This window comes from Phaethon aethereus, assembly GCF_964289735.1.
Source record: "Phaethon aethereus genome assembly, chromosome: 6".
Taxonomy (NCBI): Eukaryota; Metazoa; Chordata; class Aves; order Phaethontiformes; family Phaethontidae; genus Phaethon; species Phaethon aethereus.
This window is the reverse complement of record NC_138580.1, coordinates 12,755,348-12,767,858: the sequence shown is the minus strand read 5'-3', so window position 1 is coordinate 12,767,858 and position 12,511 is coordinate 12,755,348. Positions and strand designations below refer to the sequence as shown.

Sequence of the window (12,511 nt, the reverse complement as noted above, 5' to 3'; positions counted from 1 at the left end):
TACTACTTTCATTTGACTATATTAGAACTTACTGAAATTTTGTGTGAGATGAGAAACATGATACACCAGGCCAAGTTGGAGGTAAAAATATACTGAAAATTCCCAGGATTTCCCCTTTGTTTATGCAAACTCAGCATTCAGAGAATAGTAGGTGCTTCCCTGCTGATTTTACCAGATACTTGAGTCATTAGACTTATGAAGATGAGCTTACAAAAGATGACTACTCTCTTGAACAATATGCTTTATTTTAGTTTGAACTGCATAAAGCCATTCATAGTTCCTTGATTTTTCTGTGGGACTGACTTAGTAGAAGCAGAGCCCACTTAATGCTGTATTGATAAAGTAAGCCCATGTTAAGGTTGAAATGGGTCCATGCAACACCCACAATACCATCTTTTTCTTTGAATAAGGTATCACTGTTTACATGTCACTGTTTACATTCACCCTCAGGAAGGGATGGACAAAAGTTTGACTGACTTCCACAGTGTATATATAATGCTGGTTGAGTACCTCCGAGTCCCCTATTTGAGCTTCTAGAGATTTAATCACATTCTTCCTTGCGTATTTTTCTTTAATATCTGAGGTTTTTCATTGTCATCTGCTCTCTTGTATTCAATGTCTGGGCCAATAGCTGGGGATAAGAACTTGTCTCGTTTGTGAATTGTCAGGTTTTGCAAGGAAATAACTTTTCAGACCCTGGAAAATGTGTAGACCCCTTTTCCTTTTCACACTGCTTCATGGAAGACTCGCATACATGTGTGTGTTTAAGATACATACATAAGAATATACCTGGGGAGAGAGAGGTGTAGAAAAGAAAGCAGCCTTCTGCGAGGGAATGTATGTATGCGTTACTTGGATTGATTTTTAGCTATATCAAAGCTAGCAGAGAACTAGATGATGATGGAAACTGGTTTCCACTGCAGACATTGTGATTACTTAACGTTCACTGTGGATTCTTTAATATATTGATAGTCTCTTTATCAAAGGACTGAGGAATATCTGTTTAGGGATATTGCCTTTCAGCCTCTTGCCTTTCATTCCCCATTTCCACTGTATGTATGTACTATGGTATGATTGTTTTTTGCATTCATGGTTTGTATTGGAAAAAAAGCAGCTCATTAACATTTTCAAAATAAATAGCATACGTTTAGTGTTTGCATCGGCTTTTTGTCAGAATAAATAGCATTCTAGATATGTGTTAAGGCCTTGCAAAAATCCCTGCTTTCTGAATGGTGTTAATTGAAAGGTATGTATTACAGGAGGGGTTTTTCCCTGACTGGCGGTAATTGATGAGAAGAGTGGCACTAGGGTGTCTGCTTCAAGGGCAGTTGCAGCCCTGTGTTGACAAGAGTCCAGCTGATCTCTCAGCAGGAGTCTGAGGAACCCTGGAGCATCCAGCTGTGTGTGCAGTTCCAGTCATAGCTAGTCAGATATTCCAGGTACTGTTTATTTTGGTAAGGCCAAATGGTCTCACAGTGTCTGTACCAGCTTCTTTTACTGAACAAAATTGTGGTTCATCAGTTTTATTGATCAAATGTTTGTTAACAAACTTTAAGGAGCACTTTTTTTAATTGGTACGCCTCCATTGCTATCCTGACTTTATACAGCTATCCAAAAGTTGTTCAGACCTCTTAGAACATTTATGGAATTTTTGTTTTCCTGGATGATGTTTCTTTCTTCGTCAGAGGCAAAGCCTCCTGAGACAGGTAGATGACAAGTTCAGATTCCTTCCTAGCAGGAGGTGCATGGCATCAAGATGGCACTCTGTGGCTCTCTTTCTTTCTTCCGGTGTTCTCTCCCCGTCCCCCAGGCATGGCTCTGCTGGGATGCTGTGCCAGTCAAAAGGAGACGTAGGATGTCCATTAGCCTGTATTTTGTTTCAGACAGACTGAATGGCAACAGTCACGTGAAGGACAGGAGAGCACCAAGTGTACCCGAGTGGTGAGAGCAGGAGATCCATGGCTCTTGTCACCTCAGTGATAGGTGCTATAGGGAAGGAATGATTGCCTGCCCAGGGCAGGGGCATTGGAACTAGATCTTTAAGGTCCCTTCCAACCCCAGCCATTCTGTGATTCTTTGAATTGAAGCCATTGTCCTGACAGCACGGCAGCGTCGCTGGTAACAGCTTCATCCTGCCTTTGGCGGGACTCAAGGTTCAACCATGCCAGATTTGGCTGTCACAGAACAGGCGATGCATGGCTCCTGTTGGAGCTTGCACTGCGCCACGCGAGAAGTTGTTTGCCGTTAGGTGGGGAGGCCTCTGGAGCCTTCCAGGGGCACCCTCGTAGTGAGGAGCAGCAGCAGCTTGTGTGGTCGGGCCTTGTGGTGTTGCACCACTGACTGCTGTGCTGGTGGGGGGGGTTGGATAATGACAAAGGCAGCTGAGGGTGATTATTTTTTTGCTTATCTATAAGTTGCATTTGACAGTTTGTGTGTAATTAGTTACTTTGGAAGGAGTGGCTGCCTTTAGGTTGTGATGTGCTCTCCCGTCCTACCATGATGGAAGCGGGCTGGGGGCTTTGTGTCTCTGTCGGCCTGATTCGGTGGGAGCGCGCGGCAGCAGTGGTCAGGGCGCCTGGCTAAGCACAAGTCCGTTTCCAGTAGATGGCAATAGTGGTTTGCGTCTGAAATTCTGTGTTTAAAGAAAAGATCTCAGGGGCTAGCTGCTTACAGGGGAGGTGTCTCTCGCAGCTGGTCTCCTGCACAGTGTGGTGTTCAGGTGCCACCTGTGCTGCACCAGTATCGCTGCTGAGCTTGTTGGTGCTGGGCTCTTGCCTAGTTGAAAGCTGCAGGTTTTTCTCAGTTACACTTCAGGCTTCTGTGAATTGGTATAGTTACGTGTAGCATTTACTTTTACCTGTAAAGACTGAGAATGTTGCATTGGCAAGCACGGCTGCCTCCTTCCAGAGGTCCCTGAGAGGACAAGCACCGAGGTACCTGGGGAATGCTCTGGCAAAGGAAATGTACTTTTTAAAATACACACAGGTGTGTTTTTCAAAGAGGACACACACACAAAACAATTTAAGCTATTCAGGTATACCGGTATGTTTAACCGCAGTGCCACAAGGAGGCTTTGTCAGCTATCCTGAGACTAACGTTTCAAGGCAAGTGGGTGCACAAGGGGGACCCAGGGGCTGGTCGCTGTGCAGCCAAGCCCGTGAGGCACTGTAACTGGGTGTGGTGTAGTGCCAGTGTGGTCCTCAACAGCCATCCGTCAGCGCTAGTCAAGGCTTGGATGCCTCTGTTTGCAGATTCAGCATCTCCTACACAACTAACTTAGGTCTGCTCTTCCCTAGCCAGATGTGGCTAAAATAAAACAGAGACACTTTACCAGTGAAACAGTGTTTAATATAGTTAAATTACTTAAATAGATTTCAATTTCCATGGGAAATCATAACTGTATCCATTTTTGAAAGATCAGAGTAAAGAGCATGTGAATACCCCTTGAAATGATCATGACGCACTGTCAACAATCACAGCTAGAGATACTGGGGACTTGAAATCTCATTGACAACACAACTTCATAAGATGAATCAAAAGTTAAGACGACGACTGCAGACTTTCGTAAAGCAGAAAGCAAACCTAAAACCGAGTGTATGGCATGAAGGTAATGAAACTCAGTGAGAGGGTAAAAGGGATGGAAGAGGGAGGAGGGAGAGGCAGAACAGCATGATGCAACTCAAGTATTTTGCAAACCAGGAAAGATGTAAAGGAGCAAAAGTATAGTACAAGGGCAGACTTGGCAGTTTTACAGAAGTCAATATACTATACTTTTCAGAGATGTTTCCTAGTGGAAGGGAGAAGGAAAGGGGCGATGCCATTTAAGCTCATGTTTAAATGGCTTAATGCTCAGGTTATGCTTAGCAGTATAGCAAATTAATTAAGACAGGCCCATGGATTTTCTCTTATTCTCGTTGTCAAGTAGGAAAAAATAAACCACCACCACCACCACCACCACAGTGCAATCATTAAGCTGTTTGTTAGTACTACAATAATTCTGCCCTGAGAAGAGTGGAAAAGAACTTTATTAAATGTCAAAAGATTGGAGTAATTTTTAGTGCTAGCCAAATTCAATATCAAAACTTTCCCTTCATAGAATATAAAAAATATAGCTTTTTTTAAAAATTATTTTCTTTTTTTTAATAAAATATCAAGGGATTTTTCTTTAATAGCTAAAAAAGGTACATAAATGGTAACAGTGAACTACTCATAAACCCCCCACTAGTGATAAAGATGCCCAACACATTATCAATGCCACTGTAATTTAAAGTCGACCACCTCATACACACACTTGCCATCATAACCTTTTTTGAAGATCACCTAATTCCTGAAAATCGGCAATCTGTGACTCAGTTTAAATAAGTGCCTACTACCGGAAAGTCAGCTTGATGCTGCAGTACGTAGTTCCTTGTAATGTCAAATGGCAGTTACAGTATCAGACACCTCTCGTATCAGCAGGATTCTATTAAGACCATCTATGAAAAATGATTTTTTTTGAACTTTTCTTTTAAAGGAGCTTATTTTTTTTCTCTTCTTTAACAGGAGCTCTTATGAATTAGTTAGAAGATTTGCTTAGAGCTCTTTTTGGCATGTTTAACTGAATCTGTCTCAGTAGCTAAAACTCAAAGGTCCCGTTTCCATTTGTTAAGGCGCCAACCCTCTGCTGGAATGCTGCACGGAACAGCTGTGTGACTACCGCGTTTTGTTTTTTCCTCTTCTTTGGGGTTGTAGGTTTTTCTGGAGTTTCATTTTAAAATGATCTGATTCAGCCTGGAAACTCACCTGTTTGTTGTTGGTTGATTGTATAGTGATAATCTGAAAACTGCCAAGTCTGTGTTCAGAGTGTTATGCATAAAAGAATTACACAAAAGTCTACAGGTTATATATACCTCCCACCACACCTTGGTGTGGACAGCCTGCCTTCTAATTTATATATAATTTACAAAATATAGAATTTGGTATATCTGTTAGATCTCCATGTTTTCAATATTACAAAATAAAAAATACAAAAAAAACCACAACAAATTTCAGGGGAGTTCCCCCCACAAAGTGTCTCTTGTTTACATCTAGTCTTTCCCATGTAAACTGATATATACCAAAGAAGAGCACAGAAGACTTCTTAATAAATATGGTTGTAGAGCCATCTTCCTTTATCTCGATGTTCCCCTTCATCGGCTGTGCCAGCCCGACTCAGAAGAGCAGTCATTTAGCCACACAGAAGAAGGTTAAAGAGAGGGCCAGGGCTGTAATGTCTTTTCACACTGAACCATTACGGACACCCTTCTAAAAGGCCTTTTCGTGTGCTGCAACAGTGGGTGTCAGTTTTGAAAGCCCATTCAAAACAGCCAATAAAAGCACAGTGGTACACTTCAAATAGCTGGCAGTATGGGATGGAAATGTTATGGGAGTGCAAATCCATTCCAAAATAATGCTTTGTAGTGAATCATACATTCCTTCAACCAAGTAAATGTTGTGTTGCGTCAATAAATACTTAAATAGCTTCTTATATCATCCTGTGGTAGCAGCCTTTTTTAAAAATTCCAAATCCATGTCTTATCTGTGAACTCTGTAGTACACATCTTTGGTTGACTTAGCTCTTGGACAGGAACAATGCCAAGGTGGTTTCTTTCGATTGGCATTCATGACAAGTGGCCAAAGAGTTTGCTGATACCAGCTCCAGAGTCACCATGTGAAGTTTCAGCTGCGCTGCGTTTTCAGCTTCACTGCCAAAAAGCGATTCTTCTCCGATTCACAATCTACCTCGTGTAACGCAATTCTGTCTTTGAGTAATGCTGCAATCGGTGCTAACTAATTGGAGGCCCTTCATTTAGAAAGTAGGTGGTCATTTCTCCTTTGCCTTTGACCTTTATGACCCCTCGGTACTCCAGCTGATAGTTGTTGGCTGCTAAAACCTGGTACATGTCTGTAGTTACCTGCAGAATAAACAAGAGTAAGCAGATGCTTGTCGTGTCTTCCACAGTCTTTTCATTTGATTTTGGAGTAATCCACAGACAAAATTAAAGTAGGATCAACTATTCCGTTTCTAAGTAAGTCAGGCGACTTTTGAATATTGATCACTAACTCAGAGGTTGGCACAAGTTGCAGAACAAACACCACCTTTAGAAACTGAGAAACTACAGAAGTCACACCCAGTACACAACTGGGGGAAATCCGCATTTTTCAAGGAGGTCACAGGATAAAACGAAACAAATGAGTCACATTTTTAAAAACGCACCTGGCAGTTCAGTCTACTCAGATGCATTTGTTCTATCACTGGAGTGGTAGTAGGAAAACAGGTTAAACATATTTAAAAAGTCCTCAAAAATTACTTGGAAACTACACAGTGGATGTACAATTGAGGAGCCATTTGAGGATTTGTTTTTATGAAGGGATAGGTAGCAGGCAACAAGACTGACCAAATGGAATAATCCAGCCAGCATCCAAATTCTCTCTGCAGATACCATTCAAAAAGTCACTTGTGCTGCAGAATAACAGAAGTTCAAAGACCGGATTTCCTGAGATATTTATTTATTGCAATGTATTTTCTCATCCTTTTTCAGGTGGCTTTAATATTTCCATTTCTGGCTTCCTATTGCTGTAACATTGCTGTGCTGATTTGTTTAACTTAGAATGAAAATTGCTCACGGACCATCTTGTAGGAAAGTTTAAAGGGTGTTGGGTAAATATTGATCCAGACCAACAGCTTAATTGGAAAGAAACAGCATGGCTTCTCCTCTTGGGTTTTACATCAGTTACTCTAACTGTTTATTTTTATATGCCTTCAGTACTTTCCCAAGGAATGACAATCTGTTACTGTGGACATTGGCTGAGTGAAAGCAGGACAGTGGAAATGAATCATTGGAAAGGAGGGTCACTGTCTGAAGGCCAAGGAGATGTTTGATTACAAGACAGGTTCCATGAAACTCTTAAACCGTCCTCTTTCTCTAGCTCCCCATCCCGCTGATGCATGGGTCCCTGCTAGCCTCACAACACGTAGGACATTGTGAACAGAGAAGTGACTTACAGAAATGCATCTCTGAATCAAGCCCTTGGAAAATAAGACAACCTACAGCTGCACGAAGCCGAACAGCAAAGCTGGCAGCAAGAGTTAGTAAGCATCACAGTGGGACTGTGCTTATGTAAAGGACCCAGAACTAAACTGCAAGTTTTTGACCAAAGGTTGCAAAGTTGGTCAAGATTAAAAGGCAAAACTTGATGGTACCACTAACGTCCCCCAGCTGGCTTTTCTTTCAGTACTGTGCAAGTAAAATGTATGGCATAAAGCAATAAAACAAAACCAAAATTCCAATTCTAATTAAGTTTCAAAACCCGTAAGTGACACAGTGACAATGTAAGTTTTCCACTGAATTCCTTACCTGAATCCTATCAGGCACACCTGTGCTGTCCATTCGGCTGGCGACATTCACCGTGTTGCCCCATATGTCATACTGGGGTTTGCGTGCTCCTATCACCCCAGCTACGACAGGACCAATATTGAGGCCTGGAAGGAGAGGAGAAATCCAACAACACTCAGATCCATCATGTGGGAACCACACGAAGCTTGAGGCAAGTTATTTTTCAGACAATAAAAAACATCCTGAGGTTCATTGGTTGTAGCTGTGTTTTACCTTGACATGTAAAGCTATGCCCAAACTGTGGGGAAAGACATTTTTTAAGAAAAGTTGGCTGCTTTGATCCATTATGCCTGTCTGACTGGCAGCATGGGCTGGATCTGCTCAATCCAGAGCTACTTTCCAGTACCAGGTAACAGGATAAGGTTTATTTCCCATGGGGCTGCCAAGCAAACTGCTCACTTGGAAGTCAGCACACAGCTGCTGTGATGCTGAGTGCCTGCGAGGCAGCAGCCCGTCGGCCTTCCAGAACAAATACCACACTTGACATCCTCACTTTTCTCCTCCTTGTTCTTTTCTGTCTCTCTTTATTCCCTGACTTGAAAGACAGTGTCCGAGAACGGCAGAGCTGGGGACCACAGGGGGTGTGGGCAAGGGAGCACATCACAGGCAAATGAGCCCAAGCTCAACCACTATGCAAGACCATGCTGTGGTAAGAGCTTCTCTGCGCCAAGGTTGGTGGACCAACTGCTCCTAATTCTCCAGGGAGCTTCAGTAATAATGCTGCTACCCTAATAAAGCTGCTGTGATGTTTCAGAGAGGCCAAAATGGTCACCAGGCGCAAGACAATTAACATCTCTGTACAGCTACCGTAACATCTGTGGTTTTTACTCTCCATAAAATCCCCAGCTCAGAATGACCACTACCTATTACTTAATCCTGTAAACACAGTGACATTACCTATCTTCATCTGGAAGTTGTTGAATGAATGTTCATTAATGTATTTCATTTGGTCCATTAACCTCATGGCAAAATCAGCCAGAGCTTTGATATGCGTCTTCCCTTCCTTGTCATAAGTGGAATCGTTGAGGCCTGATGCAGCCATATACGTGCTGCCAATGGTCTTGATCTTCTCCAGCTGCCGAAATTGGTCTTCGCTTATTATCTGTTTCACAAGAGCAAAAGAAGCAAATAAACCTTGACAAACATGCTGGTAATATCCTTGCCCCGTTGTCCTTCCTCAGTCCAAACACTACAAAGTACTGGACAGAGGCTCCACTACTCAAAGTGTAGGAAGAAAGGGGATTAGATACTTGGAGAAGTGACAAGGGAATAGAAAGGATTTTAAGGAGGCGAGGGGGAGTTAAAGACTTCTAGAGCAAGGAGAAAGGAACCATGGCACAAGGATTCAATAAGCCACCTTCCTTCAGGAGCTTAGCAAAGCCCAACTAAAGTCATTGATTCGGTTCACTCTGTCCACCCAAATTTTCTGCAACTTACTTCATCAAAATCAGCAATGATCTCGTTGAGCAGTCTCAGACACTCCACCCCTTCGTTGTTGGCCTCCAGCTCCACATAAAATTCTGAGAAGTTGCTTATGGAGGCAAACATGACAGCCACGCACTCACAGGACTGGTAATACAGTTCATCATTTCGCCGCTCCTGAGCCAAGAAATGGGCTGCCACGTCCTTCGGCAAAATGTTGTGGAGGAGGCGTCTGTTATAGGCCTGCAGCTCCTCCATTTCTTCTTTCTCTTCAGTGGCCTAGTTTAGGAGGGAGAGACAGTGATGTGCTTACTCTTTTGGTAACTGCTCTGGGGAGGGGAAAAAAGCTGAAAATGAACTTGCAGGGAGGACAGAAACAAGAAAGGGGGAAACTGCAAAGGAGGGCAGAACCAGAGAGATGCAGAAACTTCAGTTTTGCAGTGGAAGATGGTCTGTCACTTTGTGTGCACATGCATATGTAAAATCAGGCACAGAGTAACACCAAAATCCAATGTTGTTATATTTTTGGGCCCTGAATTGAGTAACCTGTACAAGGTCTTTCCCTTTTGTGGAATGCCACCACCATCCTACCATCCACGTAAACACACATTTGGCTTTCCCAGTCAGGCACAACGGGTTTCAGGAGGACAAAGAGAGCTCATCATTGCTAAAGTCTGACTGCATGGGTGGCACTGAATTATAATACTCTCCCTGCAGCCTGCAAATGCTCATGTAGCTAAAGAAAAGATCCTTTATATTTATATATATTTATATATCCTCCTCCTTTTCCACAAGGTTTGCTGAGGTGCAATGATGGTCGTGAAATACAGTTACCACGGAACCCATGAAACAGGCCCGTCCGATACTTCGGAGAGGACTTTTCACCAGCCTGTAAAGCCCATGTCTCCTCTGGCAGTGGGGGTGCGTCCGGGCAAAGGGAAACATGAGGAGGATGGGTTGTCTTGTTTCTGGGCGAATGGGTGTGGATTTGGGTTTAATGTTCAGATGGAACCAGAGCTTCAGGAAGGATGTACCTAGGCTGTACCTAGGCCTAGATGACTAAAATAAAGCAAGCATTTAAAGTTCACTAGATTAATGAGACTTCAGAACCAGATTTGATATCTCCTTGCAGACTTGCACAGTACCAGCATTACCTCAATTGCTTCTGGTTTGTAGGTAAAGGTACAGAGGTGTGTGTACTGATCACCTCTCTCCCCCCTACTGATGGCAGCGGTCTTTTCCCCCCCTTGTTTTACTTTTTGCCATTTTGAATATTTCTGAGCAGAGGAAAAAACAGGGTCAGGCAAGGACTGGGGACAGTGCAGCTGAGACAGGGGTCACACAGAGCAATTTGGCTTACAGGAGCCCCGAAGTACACTGTCCTGTACTGTCCCCAGCTCCACTTCAGCAGAGGCACCAGGCAAAATGTACAGCCTTTTGAAATGGGTATTTTTCAAATCTTTTTTTCTAATGATTTTTGTCATTGCTGGAGAGCTGAAGCCAAAAAAAGGAAAGACTTTCCTGGCACATTTGGGCCTTGGTGTGGGTGAACACAGCCTCAGTCATACTCTCCAGCTCTCCCTTTGTGAGGGGAGAAGGGATAACCTCCCCACAGCCCTTAAGTACATGTTGGTAAAGGCACAAAGCAATACTGCAAAGCACTTAACGACTTTGCTCATGGATGCTGGTTTCTGAAACAGGCCATTTGAAACTGGAAATTAAGTTAAACAAAGAAGGACCCTTCAGAAGGTGGTATGTCAGGACAGAACAAGGAAAACGCTTGGCTCTGCCTGGGGGAACAAATGCTCTGGCCAGCTGAGCCCAGACCCAGAACAAGCAAGTTGGCTCATCCCTTCCATTGTTTTACCATTTATAAATGAGGATAACAAAGTTTATCTGCTTCCCAAGGAGCTTTAATTACTTGGTGCTTCCTCAAGTGCCTCCTACTCCAACAACTGAGACCTACTATTAGTATGATGTCCTGTCAGCCAGAAGGTTAAAAAACTATATAAAATCTGCAGTCCCCCAGCTATGAGTCCTGGGCAAAGCTGAGGCCTGTCCTGCTCACTTGAGAATCACATACGATGCCCCAGCATCAGTTGTGGGCACAAGCAGTGAAAACATTTAACACCGAACCCAGGGACAGGACCACAGTGTGGCATTATCTGTAGTGTGCTGGTTCTCCAGTACTGCTGCCTAGGGGCTAATGAAGGCTGGGTATCAAGCCAGTTCCCACCGCTTAACAGGAAAGTGAATGAAAATGCAAATGTGAATCTTTCACAGCCCTGAACGCAGCAAACTAAAGCTCGCTGAACTCTGGGAAACAATTCAGCAGCGAATATGAGCTTCTTATATTTACAAATCATGTTAAAGGTTCTTGCAACAGTGACAGGCTCAGTTGCCCAAATTCATTAACCTGGATCTTCAGATCTATAACCCTTTACTGTGAGGACCATCCAAAGTGCATTTACAAGGAAACAAGGTGCTGAAGTAAATAAGCAGGATGAGAAGCACTGAGTATGCAATGTACCAAAGAAGAGCAGAGCATTACTACTATGCCCAGTTATATGCCAGATCCAGATTAAGTTCAAAGGCACTTTATAACACTCCTCAACTTGATAGTGAATAGCTCAGTAGTTTTATATTAATGCCAAGGATGATGTGTATCCCTCCAACACAGCAAACACCCACTAACCTGGAGCTTCCAGAGGAAATCAAGCCTTGCAGTGGATTCCACTTGCTGGGCATGCAAGTACAGCGCCAGAACAAAGACAGTAATGATGACAGGGGTCACAATCTTCAGCGCAACTCGTGTCATCGCTGGAGAGCTGCGGCCAAGGGAAGAGCAGAATTTCCCAGTTAGTCTCAGCATGGAGGAACACAGCACAGCTTAGCCATGCTCCGCAGTTCCCACTTTAAGGCTAACCAACCTCTGAAGAAAAGCTTTTTTCTTTCCCCTCAAAGCACGTGTTGGTAAAGGGACAAGCAATACCTGCAAAAAGCTGAGGACTTTGGCTCACAGGTGTTGGTTTCTAAAGCAGGACTTTGAAATCAGAAATTTAATCCAACTTCTTAAAAAAGGTCAGTATCAATTTAAAAGCCATTTCTTAGAGAATGGCCGTACATGCTCAGCCACCACTATGCTTGGCAAAACGGAAATGCTGACAGCTCTCCAGAGTGTATTCATTGTGTCTCCTGCACTGGCTTCTCCAGGCTCCTAAGCCTGGGGAAGTTCTACATTTACTGCTTCTCTAATTAGTCACTTCTTAAAGGCCTTTGTTTTGTGAGTATTCTATAAGCTGAAAAGAGCACTGAGACACATTCCCATCCCTTCTGACAAGCAAGCAAATAAAAACGGTTAAATCTGAATTATGGAGTTACACAGTATGAAAATATTATTTTGATAAAACCTTTAACTCGCAATTACAAGTAAGCTCTATGAGATGCTCTGTAAAGCGAGATTTCCCATGGGAAATCTGAGAGTAGCTATACATACAAGAAGGCAATACTCAGGCCACTTAGGGCATTTGCCCTGTGTCGCACCAGCTCGCAGCAATGCATATACCAAATATGTATAGTCAAAGTAAAGTCAAATACCAGACACTTGCTGGTGAGTCAATGTGCTGATATTGCACCTTGTGAACTGAAAATACCTACCAAAAAAACCCCAGAAA

The 12,511-nt window shown here is 43.2% G+C and overlaps 1 protein-coding gene across 2 annotated transcripts in view; it reads right to left on the bottom strand.

Annotated features, from left to right (window-relative positions):
- Nucleotides 1-5,804: 5,804 nt before the first annotated feature.
- The window catches only part of ADCY5 (adenylate cyclase 5), a gene marked incomplete at its 3' end in the record, with an annotated part of 214,657 nt that continues 207,950 nt past the window's right edge, over nucleotides 5,805-12,511 (bottom strand). For both annotated transcript variants that reach the window (XM_082001557.1, XM_082001558.1), the window contains 5 exons: nucleotides 11,533-11,665; nucleotides 8,853-9,116; nucleotides 8,313-8,517; nucleotides 7,377-7,501; nucleotides 5,805-5,933 (listed from right to left, as the gene is read on the bottom strand). In XM_082001557.1, coding sequence (XP_081857683.1) covers nucleotides 5,805-5,933; nucleotides 7,377-7,501; nucleotides 8,313-8,517; nucleotides 8,853-9,116; nucleotides 11,533-11,665 — 856 coding nt within the window. The remainder of the gene's footprint in view (nucleotides 5,934-7,376; nucleotides 7,502-8,312; nucleotides 8,518-8,852; nucleotides 9,117-11,532; nucleotides 11,666-12,511) is intronic.